The following is a 23,668-nucleotide window of genomic DNA, read 5'->3' as shown; positions in this document are numbered from 1 at the left end:
CTGCAGGGGAAAGGCTTGGCCATGGCACCCTGGGGACCTGGCATGCACTCACATAGGATGTGTGGGCAAGGCTCAAGCGTGGTCTGACCCAAGTCTTGGTGGAATGCCCTGGAATCTTCCCAGGACCATGACAAGATGGGCAGTTGAGGAGGTGCTGTCCCGGGCCACTTCTCGGCCCCTCTCTACCTTACTGGAGCTTCCACCAGGCAGTTCCTTTCCCACCTCCCTGAAGTGTGGGATGCCCGCCTTAGGGCACAGCTGCAGGCTATAAAAGGAATTAGCTGCCACCTGGAACTGGCCCCCAGCAATAGGGCGCCCCATACCTGTGCCCATCATCTGGACCCTTTTGATTTGATGTTGACAACATCATTTGGGTTCATTTTTGTCCATACCTGCCAAATCTATGGCAGAGTGGCAGTGGCAGTAATCGCTGTTGCATGGGGACTGCTTGATCATTTGACGGCAACTGTTTTTTCTTGATGCCTTAGGAAGCCCTTGTTACCCACAGTGCCCCCAAGACATTTCTGGGTCAACCGGATCCTGCATCTCCTTGCCAATTCCAAATCCCACCCTACTCCCTCACCCTAGCTGCAAAAGATCTGGTAGTGATCAAGGAACATTTTCTCACTGAGAAGCAAAGGGAGGAGCAAACAATCGTCCCTTCTGATCCAGGAATGTTTCTAAGTACACTGCCTTCACCACAGTGCGGGGAGTGCCCTGATGGCCTTCCAGTTTTGCCTTGAGACATCAATGAAGAAAGAATCTGAGGCCAAGGCCCTTTTAAAAAAGAGAATCTTAAATTGATTACTAATGTCTGAATATGGCATTGCCTATAAAATTTCCCAAATAGATCTTTTATTTTCTGGAAGATGTTAGTAATGGAGAAAATTAGTTTTACTCCAGCTTGACTCTTTTTCTAAGGAGATTTCTAAATAAATCACCTGGAAACACTCAGATTATGAATTTCTAAACCAAGAAGTCTTTGTACTATGTTGGTTCTGGTCACTAGGTACGTATTTCTCCACAGAAAGTTTGTTTCTCTTTGCAAGCCAGGCACCGTTCACAGCTCCCCTGGTTTGTAGAAGTGGGGGTGAGGAGAAAGGTGAGTAAGCCTCCCTGTCCTGGGAGGCTTTTATGTGCTTGCCACTATCTTGGTTGCCTTCACATCTATTATCCCAATTAAGTCCCACAATGTCACTTCCAAGCACACGCTTCCCCTTTTACAGGGGAGAAACAGAGACTCAGGGGGGAAACATAACTCGTCTCAGGGCCAGACATCTGATAAACGGCAGGTTGGAAACCAAGTGTGTCTCACAAAAATTATTTAAGTAAACACAGTAAAAACCATCCACCAACATTTTGACAAAAAATTGTTTAAGGTTTGCTCTTCATAGAAGAAAACATAGAAAGCCAATCAACTTAAAAGCCATGGAACAAACTACAATGAAATCATGAAGAAGGTTCAAATTTACAAATTCTGAATAAACGGAAGTGAGGATGACTGAAGGATGGCTAAATTGTGAAGTCAGAAATACAGAATTATTTAAAGAAACACTGCTTTAGAATTTTCAAGGAGATACTGTAATTTCTCAAATGACTAGGCAATAACAACTTTCCGGGGGAACCAAGAAATCCTGTGCCCTTTCCTTATTGAAGAACATATTAGGTTTCGCTTGGATTTTAAAATAAGGAGAGTAGTCGGCATTTCTCATTACTCAGAGACCTTTTTTTTTTTCTTTTCATTTTTCCCAGGGGGACAGGCCCCCCAACCCCCCCAACTAAATCTGCTAGGAACCTTCCAGAACAGCCCTCAAGCGTGCATGCCCAGGTGACGTCCTTGAGTTCGCCGTGTGAGACCTCCCCGTGAACATTCCCCCTTAGAGACAGCGAAATAAAAGGGCATATTCAATTCTCTTGGAACTCTGGAGGACGATCGAGTGGAGAACAACTCAATAAATGCTACATTGGTGGAGAGGGAAGGGGCAAACCTGAACACGTAGGGGAGTGGCTGTTTGAGCTGACCCCCCACCCCCCCATCCCCCCTGAATCCCCTACCGCACCCCACCCCACTCCACCCCCCCAACTCAATCCTCAGAACCCCACAATTTTCGGGACTCACAGAGGCGGCTTCTCGGCCCAGGCCCCTCCTTCCGCAGCAGCCCCTAGGGACCCACACATTAGCAGCCCCGCGCATTAACACGCATCTGCCAGCGCACAGGGACCCACAGCGGCGCCGCAGGGGCCCACGCGTGCGCATTCGAAGCGGCCTTCTGGAGGCAGTGACTCGCGGTGCAACTCTGGGCAAGCGGTTCTCGTTCGCAGCCCTGACTCTTAATTGCTGGTGCACCCAAACGAAAATATCAGGTGTCTTCGTACACTGACCCCGTCTGGCTCCGTGGAGGACAGCCAAGGGCACGTGTTGGGATCGCCATAGCCCAGAAGTTACCTGAGGCAGAAACGCTACACAGATGAGGGGGAAGCCAAGCCACTAAATGGGCAGGGCAGACCCGGGGCTGAAAGGATCGCTCTTCTGATGGCTGCATACAAGAAATCTTTGACTAGCTCAAAGGTCACAAAGACTTCCTCTTATGTTTCCTTCCAGAAATTTTATAAAAACTTTGAGTTAATTTTTGTATATGTTGCTAAGTATAAATCAAGGTTCATATTTTGGTTTATGGATATTCAGTTGTTTCGGCACCATTTTTGAAAAGACTCCTCTCTCTCTTGAATTGTCTTCGCAGCTTTGTTGACACTCAATTGACCATAAATTTGCAGGGTGTATTTTTTGGAATCTATCTTCTTACTTTGATCAATATATCTATCCTTTCACCAATATCACATTATTTTGATTACTGTATCTTTATGTCTTGAAATCGGGTATTATGAGTCCTCCAAATTTGTTGTTCTTTTTCAAATTTGTTTTGCCTAGTCTAGTTTCTCTGCCTTTCAGTATAAGTCTTAGAACCAACTTGTGGATTTCTAAAAAAAATCCTGCTGGAATTTTTATTGGAATAGTTTTAATCTAAATCAGCATTTTGGGGAGAATTGACGTCTTAATAATACTGAGACTTCCAATCCAGAAACATAGCATGTTCTCCATTTATTTGTCTTTTATGTTTTGTTTTTTAAATCAATTTTCTAGTATTCATAGTCACAGATAGTGCATATATTTTATTAGATCTATACCTAATTATTTCATGGTTTTAGTGCCATTGTACACAGTACTTTTAAAAATTTTAATTTACAAATGATCATTGCTAGTATAAAGAAATGTGATTGATTTTTCTACATTGACTTTTTATCCTCTGACCTTGCTAGTTCTACCAACTTTTTTGTAGATTTTTTTGGGGGGTATTTTCCATGTAGACAATTATGTCTTGTGAATACAGACAGTTTTATTTCTTCCTTCCCAATCTGTACTCCTGTTTCCTGCCTTATTGTACTGCAAATATCATTGTCTTGCCTCTGGTCTTACAAGGAAAGCATTGTCTTCCATCATTAAGTGTGATGTCTTTTGTAGACACCCTTTATTAGTTGGAGCTAATCTCTTCTCTTGATAGGTTGCTGAGAGTTTTTATCATGAATGGATATTGAATTTTGTCAAATGCTTTTTCTGCATTTGTTGAGATGATCATGTGGTTTTTCTTCTTCAGTCTGTTGATGTGGTGAATTGTACTGATTGATTTTTCAAATGTTGAACCAGCCTTGTTTTCCCAGGATAAACCCTACTTGGTCATGATATATTTCCATTTTTATATGTTGTTGGGTTCAATTTGCTAAAATTTTATTAGCTATTTTTGCATCTTTGTTCATGAGGGGTATTGATCTATAGTTTTCCTTTCTTGTAAGGTCTTTTTCTGGTTTGGGTACCATGGTAATAATTCTGGAGTGCATAGAAAAAGTTGGGAAGTGTTCCCTCCTGCTCAGTTTTAAAGCAATTTGTGTAGAATTGGTATTATTTATCCCTTAATTGGTAGAATGCCTCAGTGAAGCTATCTGAGCCTGGAATTTTCTTTGTAGGAAAGTTTGTAACAACAATTTCAATTTATTTAATGGCTATAGAGCTATTCAGATTACCTTTTTTTTTTTTTCTTGGACAATCTTTGTCTTTCAAGGAATTTGTGTCATCTAAGTTGTTGAATTTATAGGCATAAAGTCATTCAGTATACATTTGTAAGTTATCACAGTCTATCCTCAAGTAATATTACCCTACTTCACATATTGTATAAGAACCTTAAAATAGTAATAGAACCTTAAAAGGCCCCGATTTGGGCCTTTGTGCTATTGTCATATATTTTACTTCTACACTTGTATAATACCTCATTATACATTGCTATTATTTCTGCTTGAAACTTTCAATTATCCTTTAAAGTGATTTAAAAAATGAGAAAAAATATTTTTTATTTTTCCATATATTTGCCATTTCCAGAGCTCTTTATAGTTTTTTTTCTTTATTAAAGGAGTTGTGAGTTTACAGAACAATCATGCAAAAAATAAAGGATTCCCATATACCAGCCTATTATTAATACCTTGCACTGGAATGAAAGATTTTTTACAACTGATGATAGCACATTTTTATAATTGAACTATTAACTATAGTCCATGATATAACTTAGGGTTCATTGTGTAGTATAGTTCCATGGATTTTTTTTTAAATTTTTATTCTGTTACCATATCCACACCTAATTTCCCCTTTTAATCATATTCAGATATATATTTCAGTGCTGTTAATTGCATTCACAATATTGTGCTACCATCACCACCATCCATTACCAAAAAGTTTGTTATCATTTCAGATAGGAACCCTGCCCTTTTTTTTTTTTTTAAAGGCTGTTGCCTCTGGGTTTTAGGCCTTGTCTGGCACAGAAACACTCTGGTGGGTTTATGTCTCTGAGAGAAAAACTTACTGAATGAAGCTTTTATAGAACCTCAGATAGGGACCTAGGCATTTGGGGACTACTGTTGGTTAGGGCATGGCATTCTGTGGCCATTTGGGACATCTAGCTGGAACTTGCATAAGAGAAACCTCCAGGATAGGGTTGATTTCTGAGCTCTCAGTTTGATTCCATTGGTCTATTTGTCTGTCCTTATGTCAGTACCATGCTGTGGTTTTGTAATAAATTTTAAGATTGGGAAGTGTGAGTCCTCCAACTTCATTCTTCCTTTTCAAGATGGCTTTAACTATTCAGGGCTCCTTACCCTTCCCTGTAAATTTGATGATTGGCTTTTCCATTTCTGCAAAGAAGGTTGTTGGGATTTTGATTGGGATTTTGCATTGAATCTATAAATTTCGTTGGGTACCATTGACATGTTAATATTTAGTCTTCTAATCCATGAACACAAATGACCTTTATTTAGGTCTTCTGTGGTTTCTTTTAGCAATATTTTTTAGTTTTCTGGGTACAAATCTTTACATCCTTGCTTAGCCTTATTCCTAGATATTTGATTATTTTAGTTGCTATTGTAAATAGAATTTTTTCTTGATTTCTTCTGATTTTTCTTCGTATCTTTTGTAGTCCCAATTTCTCATCTGTTATCACTTTCCTTCTGCCTGAAGGACTTCCTTTAACATATCTGCTGGTGATGAATACTTTCAGCTTTTGTTTGTCTGCAAAAGTCTTTATTTTGCCTTTGTTTTTGAAAGATATTTTTACTGGGTATAGAATTGAAAGTTGACAGTTTTTGTTTTCTTTTAAGTCAGATATTGTTCAACTGTCTTCTGGCTTGCCTTATTTCTGAGGAGACGCCTGATGTTATTTTTATCTTTGGGTCTCTGCACGTAATATTTTTCTCTGGCTTCTTTTAACCATGGCTCTAATAAATTTTATTATGTGCCTTCATATGCACACACACATACGTGTGTATATATAGGCTTGGGGTTTGATGAGATTATTGGATCTATGGGTTTATACTTTCTTGTGATATTTGGTAAGTTTTCAGCCATTATCTTTTCAAACATTTATTCTGTCCCCACTTCTGTTACATCTCCTTGGGGAACTGTAATTGCACATATATTAACCTACTTGAAGTTTTCCCATAGTTCCCTGATGTTCTATTTGTTTGTTTTTTCATTTTCTCTTCTGTTTATTTAGTTTGGAATAGTTTCTTTGTATGTCTTCAATCTTTTCTTTCATTTTGTCTAATATGCTATTAATCCCATCTAGTGTGACTTTTCCTCTCAGGTGTGTTTTTTCCTTCTAGAAAGTTGATTATTTGGGTTGTTTTTTATATCTTCCATGTGGCTCTGTTTTAATGTAGTCATGCTTTTTCTCTAACCTTTTTAGACATATGGAATATGGTTATAACATTTAAATGTGTCTACTAATTCTATCATTTATTATTTCTGGGTTATTTTCAATTTATTTTTTCCCTCATTTTATGTTGTTTTCCTGCTTCTATGCATGCCTGATAATTGAATGTCAAATGTGAATTTGGGTGCTAGATATTCTTATATATTATACTTGATCTTTGTTCTGGATCACAGGTAAGTTACTTGAAAATACTTTCTTTCTGGTCTTACTTTTAAGCTTCATAAGGCAGGACCGGAGCAACTTTTAGTGTAGGGTTGAGACACTACTAGCCTTCTGAGTCCTCAACCTAATGCCTCATATTGCATGAGATTTTTCTACTGCGCCTGGTAGAAAAAACTCTTCCCAGCACTGTATAACATTAGGGACCTGTTCTGCCTGCATCTTTTGGGTGGATCTTTCCCCAGTCTTTGATAGTTTCTTCACAATCTTGTGATGATTAGTACTTACCTAAAGACTTGGGGAATGCCCTCTACAATCTGCCTGGGTGGCCCCTCTCTACACTGAGTCAGTGGATACTCTAAACTGTAAACTGGCACAATAATCTCTCTCAGGGATTATTGTCTTGTACGTACTGCCTGTTGTTCAATGTCTGAAAACACTTATTTTCTCATGTTTTAAAGTTGTTCAAGGCAGGAAAATATATCTGGTCTGCTACTTCATCTTGGCCAGAAGCATAATTTGGTCTTTGTGTCAAAAAGTTATGTTTTTTTGATCGTGGTTGGCCCAAAGAATTTATGCCTAAAGAGGCCTATTTTTTATGACATTACTTAAGGTTTTTTGGCATATTCAGAAAAACCAACCACTTCTAAGGTGTGAAAGATAATCCCCTTGGGAGGGAAGAATCAATTCACCAATTGATACGAAACTTAAAACCTAACCTTAGGGACAAACTTATGGAAGGTAGTTCTTCAAGGTTTAGGTGAAAGGAAGCTTTTTTATCAGGGTTTGATTTCTGATCAATCTTCAGTAATAATGAGTAAATTCAAAGCAGGGAGTGGACAACCAAGATTAGCGTGATTGTGATATCCCATGGAGGAAGTGAATGTATCATTTGGAAGGGTACTTTAGGCACTGTTACCAAGAGTCAAGATATTAGGACTCAGTGTCTACCGATTATATATATTACTTTTTCTAATCAGGGTAGAGGAAGTGGAGATAAGGGAAAAAGCAACATAGAAATGAGTGACTAAAGAGATTCTCTTTTAATGGGGTAGTTGTGGCAGAGAGTGTTTGATGGCTAACCCAATAGTCATTTTCAAACTGACTCTTCTTCCTTGCCATCTACTATAGAGGTTGAAAAAGTAGGATACTTGTTTTCTCAACAAGCCCTTAAATATAGGTAAGGTCAGTATTCTGGCTAATGAGATATCAGGAGAAACCTGCTGGAGGGCCTCTGGGAAGATTATCTTTTGCTGTCAAAAAGAAAAGGTCTTGCATTAGTTGTGTCCTTCTCCTTTTTAACCTTCTCCTTGCCTTGAACTTGGAAAACTTGACTGGCCTTGGGGAAACCATCTTGAGAATGAACATGATGTTAAAAACCAATTTCTAAAAATGGTTGAAAGGAAAAAGTGCTTGAGCCTTTCTCAACATTTTTGAACAGTGGAAACAACACCAATAACTGCCTTCCTCTGGATTTCTTGCTATAGGAGAGGAGTAACCCCTATTCGTTCAGGCCACTGTTGGTTTTCTCAGATTTGAGGTTGATTCCATTCCTTGTTGATACAGAAGTGGAAGGTAAAGTTGGCAGGATTGTACTTTGTTCATCTGAAAACTGAAGACAGATTGGTGCAGTGATAGTGATCAGCCACTGAAAATAGGACAGACAAGGAGGCTAATATCCATGACCCATTCCAGATTATTATTCTTTGCTAATTTTTTTCACGTTTGCACCAAGGAAGAGTTTTTAAATGGTGGGAAACTCTCCACTGACCCTAATATCAGAACCAAGTTACTCTGCAAACGCTTCTCAATGACATGAAAAACAGAGGAGTTTGGGTACAGCAATTAGATTTGAGAAAAGTGGGAAAAGAATTGGTATACCTACTTCCCAAAGATAAGGGGGATGAAGAAGCTAACATTCCTCCTCAGTTACTGATCCAGTAATCTTCAGATGGGATCCTAAGATCCCAAATTTTCTCCTCCTCATCCTTCAACCTGCCATAGGAAACTGAGTGGGAAAAATCAATACTTATTTGTTTGAACTGCTCAGTGTTTATGATCATAGAGCCCAACAATGAACTATCATCTTTGCTGAATGTAACTATTTGATTGATTACTACACTGAACATTTCATATATATGCAGAGTATCTTCACAATTTATAATTCATGTGGCATGCAACATTGGCCAGCTTGAGCACATATAATCCTCCTAGACCCCAAATAGTTGAGAAGAAGCTAAAGAAATGGACTGAGTCCTCTATGTTCAGGAACATCATTTGTGAGATTTGAATTGGTGGCTTGAAAGTGGAAGAACTATCTCCAACTATGGATCACAAATAATTCCTTAACCAGAAAATTACCCACTTCCAGAAAAAAAGAGCAAGTGACATGCAAAATAAAAAAAAAAGATGCTGGCTAGCATCAGACTTCTCATCTGCAACACTGGAAGCTAAAATATGGTGGATGTTTTCAGGCCACTGGATAAAAAGAACTACAGCCCGAAAATACTATACCCAACCAATACATCATTTACCTATTGGGATGGAAAAAAGATGTGTAGCTAACCAAGGAAGCAGAGACTATATTTCCCCATCTGAGGAAAATATTGCGAATCAAACAAGAGATGAATCAGAACAGAGACTCCAAGGTAGGGGAAGATAAAGCAAACACAGCAAAAAGAGGTGAGCTTTTTGGGTAGTTTCCAGCTTAAGTCTATTACTAATAGTGTCCACTATAAACATTCTAGAATATGTCTTTTAAGGAACATATGTGTGCAGTTTTCTTGAGTATATACCTAGGAATGGAATTACTAGATCCATGGTATATGTTCTGCCAAATGGTTATCCAAAATATTTGAATCAATTTACATTCTCAACAGCAGTCAATGAGCATTCTGATTATTCCAATATCCTTGCCAAACCTGCATAATTTTTACACCTAATAAAGACAGTCCATAAATGAAAATTATAAATTAATCTTACTTATGAATATACATGCTAAAGTTCTAAATAAAAGATTAGCACCTGGAACACAGATTTATTTAAAAAAAGGAATAACACAATATGACCAAATAAGCTTTATTTCAGGAAGGCAAGGGTGGTTTAATGTCAAGAGGACTATAGACATAATTCAGCTAGTTAAACGCTTAAAGGAGAGTAACATATGACCATATCAAAAGTTGCTGAAAAGGCATTTCATAAAATTCAGCTGCTATTCCTAATAAAATCTCTATGCACCTATTAAAATAAGATAAAGATTATTGATCAAATAGCAACACAAACATTCTAAATAACTGTACACCAAACCATTTCAATTAAAATCAGTAACAGACAAAGATGGGCCCTGGTGATAACTCCATTAAGTTACCACCATTATTATTCAACACTCTGTTGGAGTCTCTAGACAATAAAAATTCTAGAAACGAATCTGCCAAACATTGGAAAAGACAAGGTAAAATTATTTTTGTGACTGCTGCTATATTTCTAAAAATCCCAAAACACCCTGTTGAAAAATGGCTGTAATTAATGAGTCAGTAAAAATACATGATAAATTTGGTTGTATAAACAATAGATTTTCTCTTTAATGTAATGAGCCCTTAGAAATGGAAATAGAAAAAAAATCCATTCACAATAATGACCAAAAGGCTAAGAAATGGGAATACATTTAATAAAAAAAAGACACAGAAATTAAATGAAGGAAATTGTCAAATCTTATTAAAGATATAAACAAGATCCAAGCGAACAGAAAATGATACAATGTCTTAAGATGGAAGGACAATGTTGTATGTCCCATTTCCCAAAACTAATATGTAAATTTAATGCAATTCCAATTAGAACCCCTACAGGGTACTTTCTGGAATCAGATAAAATGATCACCAACGTCAAATGCCTGAGAATAGCCAAGAAAGGTACTAAAATGAACCTTGGGCAGGGTGGGAAGCAAAAGTAGGAAGCAGAGATATTATAAAACCATTGAATACAAACATTTTATAAAGCCACTCTCACTGAATCCATATACTGCCACATATAAAGAGAACTATAGGTAAAACAGAATACTATATTGAGAAATAAATCTTATATGAAAATTTAATATGATAAAGTTTGTATTTCAATTCATTGGGAAAAGATAGTTTATTTAATAAATGGTGCTGCAACAACTGGCAACTCATTTAGAAGAAAATAAAGTTGGATCCATATCTTGCATTCTATACAAAAGCAAATTTCAAATGAAGACTTAAATGTACAAAATACAATAAAAACCAAAAAAATATATTTGCCATTCTAGGAGATTATGCATGCCACACAAGGGTGCAGTCTTCTTAATCAAGACAGAACACTCTGAAAGTTTTATATGGTCACAAATGTGTGTATTTTTTAGAATAATATAGACATACTTGAATATATATGAATATAAAGTTTTGAATGGGAAAAATTGTTATAAACATCAAATACAGATTTGGAGAAAAATATTTGCAAATAATAAGAGAAAGGGTTTATGTATAATGTACAAAAAGCACTTACAAACTTGTAACAAGAGTGGAAACATGGGCAAAATATTAATAAAAATGAAAAATGAGTGAAAAAATGAATACTAAAATGTGAATAATAAATACAAATATGCAATTGATGTAAGAAATCCAATGGCTGTTTTATATGGTAAAAGAACTTACAAAAGTGATTAATAGACACAAATTGGAGAAAATATTTGTAATCAAGAGGAAGAAAGTCTTAATACATTTATATGTAAAGAGCTCTGACAAACATGTTTTAAAAATACAAGCACAACAGAAACATGGACAAAAATATAAAAGATGAAAAATGAATGAAAATAGAGGTGTAAATAAAAATATGAATATTTGTGGTAAGCAGAATTCTAAGATGGCCTCCATGAATTTGCCTCATGATTTTGCTACACTACAGGGCAAAGGGAATTTGCAGATGTAATTAAGGCTACTAACCAGCTGACCTTCACATACAGATGTGGGTCTGATCTAGTATGACGAGCCCTTTAAAAGCAAAGAGTTTTCTCCGGCTGCTAGCAGAAGAGAACACTCAGAGATTTGAAGCAGGAGAAGAATTTGATACACCTTTGTTAGTTGTGAAGATGGGACCACGTGCAAGGGACTGGAGCAGCCTTTAGTAACTGAGAGCAGCCCTTTGCTGAGAGCCAGCAAGGAAGATGGGACGTTACCCTGTAACTGTAAGGAATCAAATTCTGCAACAACCTAAATGAGCTTGGAAGTGAATTCTTCCAGAGCCTTCAGGTAAAGTTCACCTTGGCTAATACCTTCATTTTCGCCTTATCAGCTCCTAAGCAGAGAAGCCACTTGATTCTGCTTGGTCTTCTGACCTACACAACCAAGAGATAATAAATGGGTGTTGTTTTAAGGTGTTAAGTTTGTGGTAATTTGTCATGCACCTATAGAAAACTAATACAATAAAGAATTCACTTATGAGTGAAACCCAAATGACCAACAAACACATGAAAAGATGTTTAGATTCATAGTAGCTAGGGAAATGCAAACTAAAATAACACTGAGAAATCACTTTACACCCAACCCATCAGGCTTTTCTTTATTTTAATGTTACAATAGCTATTGCTAGTGGGTATAAAGGGAAAAGAATATTTTTACACATTTACACACTGGTGGAAATATAAATTGTTCCAAGGCTTTTGGGGAGGAGGAAGGAGGAAACTATTTGTCAACATCTATTAAAAAATTTTAAATATACATATACCTCAACCCGGAAATCCTACTATAGGGAATCTACTTCATAGAAGTAAAACCACCTTAGTAATGTATATATGCACAGGCATGTCTACTGTAATAGAGAATCTGGTAACAAAGTAAATGCCCATTAATATGGAAGAGGTTTAGTAAATTGTGGCATGTCATCACCAGAGGATTTCACAGCCATTAAAAAGAATGAATTAAGAGCTATAAGATAGCCTTGGAAGGATTTCCATGATATACTGATAAAAGATACGGAGGATATATTTAAAGCAAAGTGACCATCCTCCCAAATCTTTTCATTTCATTTAAGTTTACTAAAAAAATTTAAAGATATCTATATATATGTAAAGACTTGTAAAGTGCTCGTGATATACATTAAGGAAAGCAAGTTGGGTAATAATATGTAGAATAAAACAAATAAAACCCCATGTAATATTCATATATACATAGAAAGATACTTAGGCTTACAAGGAGAGTGGGAGTGAAGAAGGATGGTGGCAGATTAGTTTTTCCACCTTTATCTCATTTATTACCTTTAATTATTACTCTTTTAATTTGTATCACTCCTTTGAGAAACAGCAAATCAAGAAATACTCCCATCTACCTTGTTTTTTTTTTTTTTTTCCCCTTCAGCACTTATCACTAACATTTTACACTTTTTAAACATCTTTGTTTATTATTTCCCTCACCTGGAATGTAAACTGCATCTCAGGTAAGGGTTTTTATCTCTTTGTGGCTATATGCCAATACCTAGAAATGTCTGGCAAAAAAAGGAGGCCCTCAAAAATTGAGGAAAGTAATATTTTACGGACAACCTCTTTTCCTCTTCAGGGTTACTCCTGATGTTCTTTTAACCTTGTTTCTCCTAAAAGCCTGATATTCTAGAAGCTATCAGGAGTGTGACAAAATTATGTGACAAGAAGTCTTTATTCAAAGAGTCAATAATAGTTATTTGCTGCATGCTTATTATGGCCTGACATTTTATCAGGTGCTTTATATCCATTGTCTCAAATTAGGAACATCTATTATCCCCATTTTATTAATGAGACTCAGCAGAGTTAGCTTGTCCAAAGTCTCACAGACAATTTAAGTGTTCAAATATAATATACAGAGTCAATATTATTTTGAAATTATTTAGTTTAATATTTCACACTCAAATAATTCACTATTCTGTTGATGATTCCATTAATGATTTAAAATCAATTGATTGTTAAAATAAGTAGTCTTTCTCTAACTTGTTGACCATTTTACTCCTGAAGCATTTAAGGTGTTCAGCCAAAGCCATAGAGCCTCCTGGGCCCTGCTGGAGTGGTGGCAGCAAACCAAGAGGATACAGATATTCCTAGAAGGGTTAATAAACATTTCAATAATTACCATAAAATCTTCAAGACAAAAAGTAACCCTGAGAACAAGATACTTCAACAACAAAGCCAGCTCTTCCTAGGGCTGCCTTTTCCTGAGAAGCTTCCAATTGGAGGAAGTTCTCTTCCTCCTTAAACACCAGGATCATCTGAGTGTCCCAAGTAAAGAGAGTGGAGGCAGATCTGGTCTGGGCCCAGGAGAGTCAGTAGGCTTTTTTTCAAGGCTAGAGGAAGGTTCAGAGCCAGCAGGTTGGTATTGGAGGCAAAGGTGGGGGTGAGGCAAGGAAAGAAGGGATACCATAACAGGGTTTAGACTCCTCCTTCTCCCTGCACACTATGCCCAGTTCTTATGTGGCAGGACTGTAAGTATACAGCAGAAAGAGGGGACTAGACAGTCTGCCTTGGGCACGGTCCCCAAGGTGAGGTTCACATTTCTCCCTAATTAGGGTTAATACTGCAATCTTAGGAACAGCTCCACAAATCTAAAAGCATCTGAGCATTGCTTAGGCACTGTCAGGGACGACTTTATTTTTCTGTCTTTGATGACCAGGATAGATTTAGAGTTTTGAAAATGCCTTCCCTGATTAATCAACCAATGAAAATTGAGAACTTTCTGTATGGTAAGGCACCAGGAAGGGTGCTAAGGGGAACAGAAGAAATGCAAACATGGCCCCTGCCTCAAGATGCTTATAGAGACAGAAGCAAAACAAATAATCATTAACTGTTTTATTTTGTTAAGTGACAAATGAACAGTACTTAATATGCAAAAATCTACGTTGAGGATGGGGGAAAATCAAGACAGAATAAAATTCATCACTGCCTGTTCCCTATGTGCAAAAAAAACCCCACATGATATTGGAAGGTAATACCTAATCTTATCATATATTCCTTGTCAATCTTTGTACTCCAAAATAATTTCTAAAAATCAAGCAAAATAAAACTTTAATGCATGTGTACAGAGGCAATCTGTATACAAATTACATTACATTGAGGGTACAAAACTGCCTGGATCTACAACCTTCAAGTTAAAAAATAAAATTGTTTCTGCCTCCAGAGAGAAATGATGCTATTGAAGAGAAAGAAGTCTGTTTGGAAGCTTCTGTTTTTAAAAATTAGAATCAGTAGATGTGTATTCCTAAGTAACCTGCAGCAATAAAAAATAAGGAGCTTATTATTTTTTTTTTTTAATTGTTTAAAAGGCTGACCAAAAGGAATAAAAGAAAGTCTAAAGGTTTTAGATTTGGGAGAAAGCCTGATTCCTTCTGGATAGACAAGGAAACTGAATAGGTATTATTTTGTTGAAAAACAAAGTTTCCACTTAATTTATATTATTAAATGCTATTTTAGCTGAACCTGCATACTTTCAAAATCTGTGAATGGTAATTGGCAGAATTTACTCTTAACAGTAATTTATCACATTTGTCACTTTTCAGGGGGTGCTATTGACTTTATTCACATGGTATACATACCATAACTTAATGTTCTATTCATTTTAACATGTATCAAATGCACACAGTTCCTTGTTTAACTGCAAGCTACACACAAAAATATTGCCTTTTGCAGTCAGCAAACTACTGAGACATTCACCACATATGAAAGTATTCCTACATAGCAGTTGAGTATTGGGAGAGGCAGGGATACTATTCACAAACTGTCAAAAGATATGAGACCATTGTGTTTCTCTTCTAATAAAATAAACATTTCTATTCAATAAAATTATTCCATCAATAGGATACTCTGAAATATGTGGGCTCAAAAGTCTGTGGAAAAACATATAAATGCATTTAAATAGTGCTTTTTAAAAGCATGGGCAAAACCACTCAAAATAGATATCTCATCCTGTAACGAGTCCCCTGTTTTTCGTGAGATTATCACTTGGCCACTTACATTTTACCAGGGGGCTCTAGGATACTTCTGATACCTTTCCCCAAAATTTTGAACTTAGATTTTTACATGGACCAATGACAAACTAGCTAGAATTGGAACTATTCACTTTTAGAGGGTAAAAGGATCTCAGAGGTCACACTTCCAGCTCATTGAAGGAGAAATGAGACAACAGATGCTGGCGCCCAAGAGCTAGTGCCTTTCCTTCGTGCTATGGGACTTCTTCCACCACATCCTCAACCCACGTTATCTAGCACCCAATGTAAACTGTTTCTGGTGAGACTATTTTTGCTCTAAATTAATCTCGTATACTATGAAAAATTACTGCCTTGATCCCACTTCCATAAGTAAGTAGTAGGTGGGTATGGTATACTTTAAATAACATTTTGGTGCATTTTATATAAACCACAAGCTGCTAATTTTCACAACTTATGCCCAACATAAAATTCTGTATTCCATGAAATTTTTTAAATTAAAGAAACGTTTTTCAGTTTGGGAATTCTCATTTGTGGATTATGAATATGCCGCTACTGAGGTAATAAAAAAAATCTTTGGTTTGGGGAATCTAGTGCATACCTGGATCTTATGAGGCCATGAAAAACTATGGCACATGAATTAACAATACTAACTCTAGGGCTACAAGTGATAGTTAACAGATATTTTATTGTGGCCCTCCTTTACATCACTGGGTTAACTCTCTCTATACAGAGGAACACAGAAAAAGTTGATGTGGAGATAGCCTCTGGACCCATCTTCATATAAGGTGAATGGCTGAATCACCAAGGTTAAGAGACTTTTCTTTGAAACAGGCCCTTCCTCTCAGCAGGGTATTGCATATTTTGTTCACCCAAATAATCAAATCCTTCTTCAAGTTGGACCGAAACCACTATTACCTTTAGTCTGATACCAACTAGGAATAAGGAAGGGCTTGGTAGGATCTAAGCAATACTTAGAAAGTTAATCCTTTTCTGTTTGGTGTATCCTAGAATTTGATTGGTTTTGAGAAGTATACAAAAAACATTAAATTAAAATTTGTGTTCCAGAAAATAAGGATCCCAATTTTCACAACTGTAGACCATATCAGTGCTTCTGTATAGAACTGGAGTGTCCTAGTCATTGTAAGCTACAGGTGTAACTGCGAAATAACAAGTGGGGGGATGCTTCTGTATTTATCGTCCTCATGTTAAAGGACTCCTGGTATTCCTGAGGAATACCCAAAGTGCCAGGACAACTTTGGGACCTCTAAAAATCTCAGTGATCTTGGAAGTCCAATGTGGGCCATTCATACTTAAGAATACCACTCTGAACCTGGGCTGACGCTTGAGGTTTCATCATTCCAGGAGTAACTTACGGAGTCCTCTTGACCTTCTGAGCTAGATTACTCTAAAACGACTCCAGTAAATCATGTCTCGGTTCTCATTAAAAGGGACAAAAGGGACGTTTCTGGTATTACTGAAAAATCTGTGTACATACTGAATGATGTTCACTCATTATTATAGGATCATACAGAATATCAAAGAACAGTGGATAATTTCAAGGACATGAGAAGAGGTACCTTTTAGATTCCATATTGTATTGTGGTTCCAGATTGAACAAAGATTTTGAGTTCTAGGCAGGGAAAGCCCTTGAAAAAGAACGTTGATTTGAAGGGGAAGGGAGTGTGGAAGGCAAATGCTTTCCATTGAGTAGACAAACAGAGAATAAAAACATTAAATGTATATATATGTGAGGATATATACATACACATATATATATACACATATATGTAATTTACATATATACTATATATAATCTACATATAGTATATAATATATAATTTTTAAAAACTATTTAATTGAACATTTGAAAAAATATGAACCCTATTTGTTAAACACACATGTGCCCCTGAAAGTATCACTGATCCAATCTTATGGGGTATTTTAATTTTACTGGTTTTCCAAAGGTCCAAATTCTCTATAATGACAAACTTCTCTACCTTCCTGATAATTAATAATCATTACTTTGGGTTCATATCACTTTGTCTGATATCCTTTTATTCCTCTGCCCCCTCCTACTCCCCACCTCCAAAACCCCCAAATTAGGTTGTAAGAAAATATTTTAACTGAATCACTACAAATCCACAGCTAGATTACAAATCTGACAAATATCCAATTCATGAGACACCTATAGCACATTATCTATATTTGTACACTTTATTTAAAAACAAACAATACACTTAGAGCCACCAAAAATGGATATCTTAATCAGCTTATCCATACCCTGAATTTACAAAAAAAACTTCTTGCACCACAAAAATTAGCATTTAGATTAATTTACATTAATTGATATTAAAACTAAATTTTAAAATACCTGAAGATCAAACAATCTGGCCCAGGGCTCACCAATTTGGGGAAAGGCAGAAATTAAGGGGTTATTTAAGAATCTGAACTGATGATGCCCTGAGGTCAGCTCTAGTAAACTGAAGTTGAAAAGACACAAAATAAACAGTAGGTTTCAACATTACAAAGAAGTGGTTCCTCCTAAAAATAGTTATTAGATCATAAAGTTGGGATGAGGGTAGGGGATTCCTTTTAATCTGGACTTCAAAAAAAAGGATATGGAGAAAGGAGGTTGGTTGTATTTGTTTTCTCACATGAGGCAAACTTCAGCCAAACAATTGAGAAGAAAGTAGTGAGGGAGGTATGTAGTAGACCCAAGACTTTCTGACTGTTGATATTACCAAATTTAGCAACTCTCTAAAGTCAATTAAAATACCATTCTCTGAGCCATTTTCAGAGAGGAGCTAACACACAAACCAGGGGAAATTGTTCTACATTAACAAGGCACTCACTGGTTCACAGCCTGTTAAAAACCCAGGCAAACATTAGATTTAATCTAAATTGAAATGAACTTTCTAATTTGCATCAGAGGGATGGCAAGCATGTGGTCCCAGTTAAATAAAATAAAGCTTCACCAGCAAAGAACCAGAAAATTTTGACCCCTAAGCACCACTTCAGGAATACTGCTAGAATAAATGAGTGGGATCTAGGGATCTCTGTCTGGCCTATCATTTGAATTTTTCATATTAAAAAAAGGGAGACAGAAACTAATGCAAAGGATCTATTAAATATTTTGTCAGTCTGGCATCCCATACACTGGCATGGAGATCCAGTTGGATGATGGATATGGTAACTTTTTGGCGGTAAAAATAAAAGTGATTCAAAATATTTTACCAGTGACCTGTCTTTTGTTTTTAAACACAGATATGTAAGTTTTTCTTGAACTTTTCCTAAAATGAACTTTAGGAATTGAAACATTTCACACAAAAAAATACATATAAATTCTGCCAGCTACTACTTTTATATAGCCTGAATTCCAGTGTCAAACACTTAAAGTACTGCAATTAAATAAATTACTAAACAAGTAACAGTAACGGAGACAACTTCTGAGTAAATAAAATTAATGATTATAAACTTAATAGCTTTGAAATAGCTCTCAAAGAATAAAGTAAGCTGAATAAAATTAAACTTAGAGCTCTCGTTCTATGTAAATCCAGTAACAATTTGGCTCTTGGTTGAAATATCACACAGACATACACCAATGATGGTTAATTTTAAGCAAGTCTTTTCCAAAGGAAACTAAAATTAACGCTAAGTCTTTCAATCCAATTTGTGACATCAGCCCAATATAACTTAAATGCCAAAGCCTGAAAAAAGCACCAACATAGATTTTTAAATTGCATTCAACCATTATTTCAGATGTCATAAAGATTTGCTTTAGTTAAAATGGCAGCAATGACAAAGAGGTAGATATGAAAGATGCCATTTAAATACTTTAGGCTTAGGTGGAATATTAACTAGTTTAGTTGTTTTAATCTAAAAATAATTTTTACTAGCTCAATTTTCATCGCATAAGAATTTCAAGACATGCTCCTCTGTAAGGGGAAAATATATGAAGTACTAAAAAAGTGATCCTTTAAAAAATTACATTTAGTTAGCCAAAGTTAATGAGATCCCATAATTTTGGTGACTCAATAATTTCTTCTTTTATCTAAATTTGACTATAATGAAATAACAGCTATTTTTTTCTTCTACTGATATTTCTAGAATTTACATTCAAAATTCTTAGAAAGTATATGTGGTACTCAGACGAGCACAAAGACAGAGCATGAAATGTCCCGTGAAGACCTAGAAGTTGAGCAGTTACATTAAAAAGACACTGATGGTCACAAATCAGGACCTTCACAGACTGGCAAGCACACACATGCACACATTCTCTCTCTCAACCCCTTCACCCCACACAAACTCAAACCTCATCCTCACTGTAAGGCTGCATTTGTATTTTTTTTAAAGGCACCTCTCATTATCTAGCTATTGCCTTCTTGATAATATTTATTTTTTGTTAAAAAGCCTGAATGTTCAATGGAAATAATTCAGTACTGAGAAGGAAGTATTTTTCAATTCACATTTGAATAGCCAGGTTTTCTTACATTCAGATTTTAATAAACTAGAATGACAGTATTTAAAACAAGCATGCTAGCCTATAATGAATATAATATATACAGTAATTTAAACATTGAGAACTATATATTATACTGCAAAAGCAAACAGCACAACACTCATCATACTCATTATCCGTTGTATACACCACCTCTAAAAGTGAAAATACAAAACAGTAAAATGCACCTATGGTTTTATATATAATATATATAGCCTATATATATATTATATATATTTCTAGAATATATATAATATATTTATAAAATATACATACATTTTAGACATTTTCAAATAAATCTTCATCATTATCTCCAAAAGAAATCTACAGCAAGAATACTGAAGGAATGAAAGTCAGATAAACAAAAATTTCTTACAAGGTTCATTATCAGTGATGCAGCTCAATTTTCCCCCTTTCAGTCATAACTGAAATCAATATAAAAAGTTAAATACTTTGAATAATTATCTGTTTAATGGCAAAAATTGCTAAACTTGTTCAATAGAAAAATACTGAAGGTCATTATATCACTTATGTTAAACATCTGTCTATGGTTTGAGTGGTGAATGAGCTCCATATGACAGCTGAGTTTTGAGAAGGGTGCTGCAGGCTCCCAGAGATGTATCCGTAACGTATGAAAATAAGGCAGGGACCCATACCTCCTGCTGATTTTCATACTATTCCAATGTATTTCAACCAAAGTATTTATAAATCAAGCACTGTGAAAGTTATTTTGATGACTGTCAGAATTTTGGATTTGTTCATTTTGTGAACTTTTGTTGAATTTTCAATAGGCTCGGGGGGGGGAAAGTCAGACACGCATACATGCCACTTTATGGTTGGAAGACAGCTTTGGCTCATTTCTAGTCTGAGACCATACAATGCTAGTGAAGAAGAATCTCTCCATGTACAGTCTCCAATGGCACAGCAATGGCTTTCTAAGGAACTTTCAACAGTTCCATCACTTGCACTACATTCTACATATATCTCATGGTATTTTTCTACTCACTGACAGAAAGATTTCAACCATGATGTATAAAATTAACAAGAGAAGAAGAGTATCTTGGTTTTGAGAATTCCAGTGACATAAGTAAAGCAGACACTGAAGACACTGGGAGGTAATTAAAGCAGGAACTAGCACAACAACAGCTTTGTGGACATCCATCATAAATATACCAAATAAGGGCACCTGATTGAGTTTTCCAGTATCCTTCTGCAAATGTTAGGCCAGCAATGCCCTTCTTCACTCCATGAAGAATCAAAGAGGAATTTATTAAACACAGTGTGAAATACTATAGCTACATGGGAATGGAAATACTCACCTGTTAGCTCATGTCTAGGTCAATTAATGTGATTATACAAAGAAGTCTCTCGAGCCCACTGTTAAAGCATTTCATTTCATAGGAAATGAAAAGGCAGCTGTGTCAAAATACTACAGCATATCTGTATAACAATCAGGCAGATTAGCACAGATCTTTAGCTTTAAAGAAAATTTGCCTCTGTACTACAGAATACAAAATGCAGCCAAGCAGAAATTTCAAAGAAATATTGCCAATTATTATCCACATTACCACCAGAATATTTTTTAAGGTGTAGATATATAAATCATCAGAGGCATCACTGCTGTGACAATGATAGGAATGTATGAACTATTTTGATGGGTTTTGAAATATTTATGGATATTTTTGAAGTCAGAGAGCCTATTATATTACAAATTTACAGTTTTGGTGAAAAGTTCATTAATAATCTATTTCCATCTTTCATATTGTTCCTTTTCATTTGGACAAACAAAAGAAAGCTATGAGGAGAAGGACAATTTTAGGGATCAGGTCTGTATGATCTGGCACTAGAGCTAGATAGTAGGGTCATGGGAAGCCCAAGAGCTGACCAAATAATGGTCACAAATAAGGTGGGCTCAGTGAAGTTTAGTCAATTAAGAAATATTTTTTCCCCAGAAACAATACTGCCCATCAAAACATATTTTGTATTCCAGTTAAATAACGGAAGAGGGAAAGAGAGAGAACTCTTTGATTCAGATTTCCAGGAGGTTCTTCTTGGAGGTATTAATTGAGGACTTCTGGAGTACAAACATTGGCTTCTGAAAAAGCAGCTGGCTGAGGTTAATCTTACTCTTTGGACTGGTAAAACACAATAATTGTGTACTATTTTTGGTAGATGTCAGATAATTTGAATGCAAGAAACAAGAAACAACAGAGATCATCTGAAGCATGGTTATGTGGATGTTGATAAATGAGTACTGCAAATAACTTCTGTCTTTTCTTATCAAAAGGAAGATTTCATAGATATGAAATAATCACTCTGGTACTATAATCATCACATGAATAAAAGAATTTTAAAATTAATATAATTGAAGAGATATGCCTTGCTTGTCCTTCAAAATAAACAGAATCTCAGTCCTGAATAAGTTAAATCCTTTTTGTAAATGCAAACTGTATCAGGCCTGTTCTTCATACTGGTGAGTATCTGGCAGTTTTTTGAATGGTCCAGCAGGACTCGTACTTTGTGGCAAAAATGTATTCCATTATTGAAATCTGCCTGCAAACTAAACATTTGCTTAGCATTTCTGAATAATATCTTCAACAAATCATTGTCATTCAGGAAGCTGCCCAGTGCCCCTATTAGGTAAAATGCTTGTTGCAATCAATTGCTATTGCTGTGATGCCACGGGTAGCTGATGACCCAGAGGTGAGCTGGTTTCAGGAAACACATTTTGACACCGCCAGGTCATTACGCTCATAGGGGTTAGTGCAGCAGATATGGTAAAGATTACCAGTTTTGTACTTCCTAGATGTGTTTAACGTGGTTTCTCAGGGGAGCACTGGGAGGTCTGATTTTCTGCTTCTTCGTGTACTCATTCCCACCACGAAGTCCATGGAGCTTTTTAATTGATCCCTTATAGGTTGCACACATTTGGGGAAAGAACTGTCTTTATGGACAAACTAAATCCTGTAAGTTCGCTCAGTAAGTCTGCCTAGCGAATTCTTTCCCTCCCGCACCCCTCCTCTGATGTAAAAGTGTCTCTGTAGGGACCAGAATTTTGAGACAGTTTTCTGGCTCACAGATTCAGCTGAGCTTGCTGCAACCTTTGAACAATGCTTAATTTTAGAAAACAATATACAAATTGCAAAACTATACTTTCGCAAATGTTCTCTGTGCTCCTTCGTCAGTAACACAAAGGGCATGATAGAGTTGGTTTCTGCCTTTGTTTTCAATTTTGTGTTAACATCGTTGATCTCTCGGTTATATACTGGAGCAAATTTTAGAAGGTGACTCTATTTCCTCGATGATTAGAGACATTTCTTCATTCAATTGGCATACTTTTTTCAGTGCATAACATCTTTTAACTCAGCACTGGGTATTGATCAGGGTTTGGATGTGTGAGAACAGCATCCGTTCCAGCTGAATTTATTCTTCAAGAGATTTATTTCAGGGTATTAGCTGGTTTCAAGAATTCTTGGGGGATGCTGGTGAAGCTTACTTTGGGCTGGGTTCTCATAAGAACGTCTTGAACAGTCATGACCTATAGCAAAAGCCAGGAGCTTGCAAGGAAGAGTTGCTTTCTCTTCCAAATGATCAGGAAATTGCTTTTTGAATTCAGTCAGTTGCTGTGCTTACTGCCAGACATCAAGTACAGGCCATGTCAGGATCACCTGCTTCAACTAGTAACGGCTTCTAGGTCAGGAAGCTGCTGCTATCGAGCTGGATCAGTTTGCCTTTGGAGAAC

The 23,668-nt window shown here is 36.3% G+C and overlaps 1 protein-coding gene across 1 annotated transcript in view; it reads right to left on the bottom strand.

The window, feature by feature from the left end:
- Nucleotides 1-624: 624 nt before the first annotated feature.
- The window catches only part of STRN (striatin), a 181,872-nt gene continuing 158,828 nt past the window's right edge, over nt 625-23,668 (bottom strand). The window contains 3 exon segments of the mRNA XM_037806627.1: nt 625-738; nt 2,120-2,338; nt 17,800-17,908. Coding sequence (XP_037662555.1) covers nt 625-738; nt 2,120-2,338; nt 17,800-17,908 — 442 coding nt within the window.

The sequence above is a fragment of the Choloepus didactylus genome, chromosome 17 (assembly GCF_015220235.1).
Source record: "Choloepus didactylus isolate mChoDid1 chromosome 17, mChoDid1.pri, whole genome shotgun sequence".
NCBI classification, from domain to species: domain Eukaryota; kingdom Metazoa; phylum Chordata; class Mammalia; order Pilosa; family Megalonychidae; genus Choloepus; species Choloepus didactylus.
This window is presented reverse-complemented; position numbering and strand designations above follow the sequence as displayed.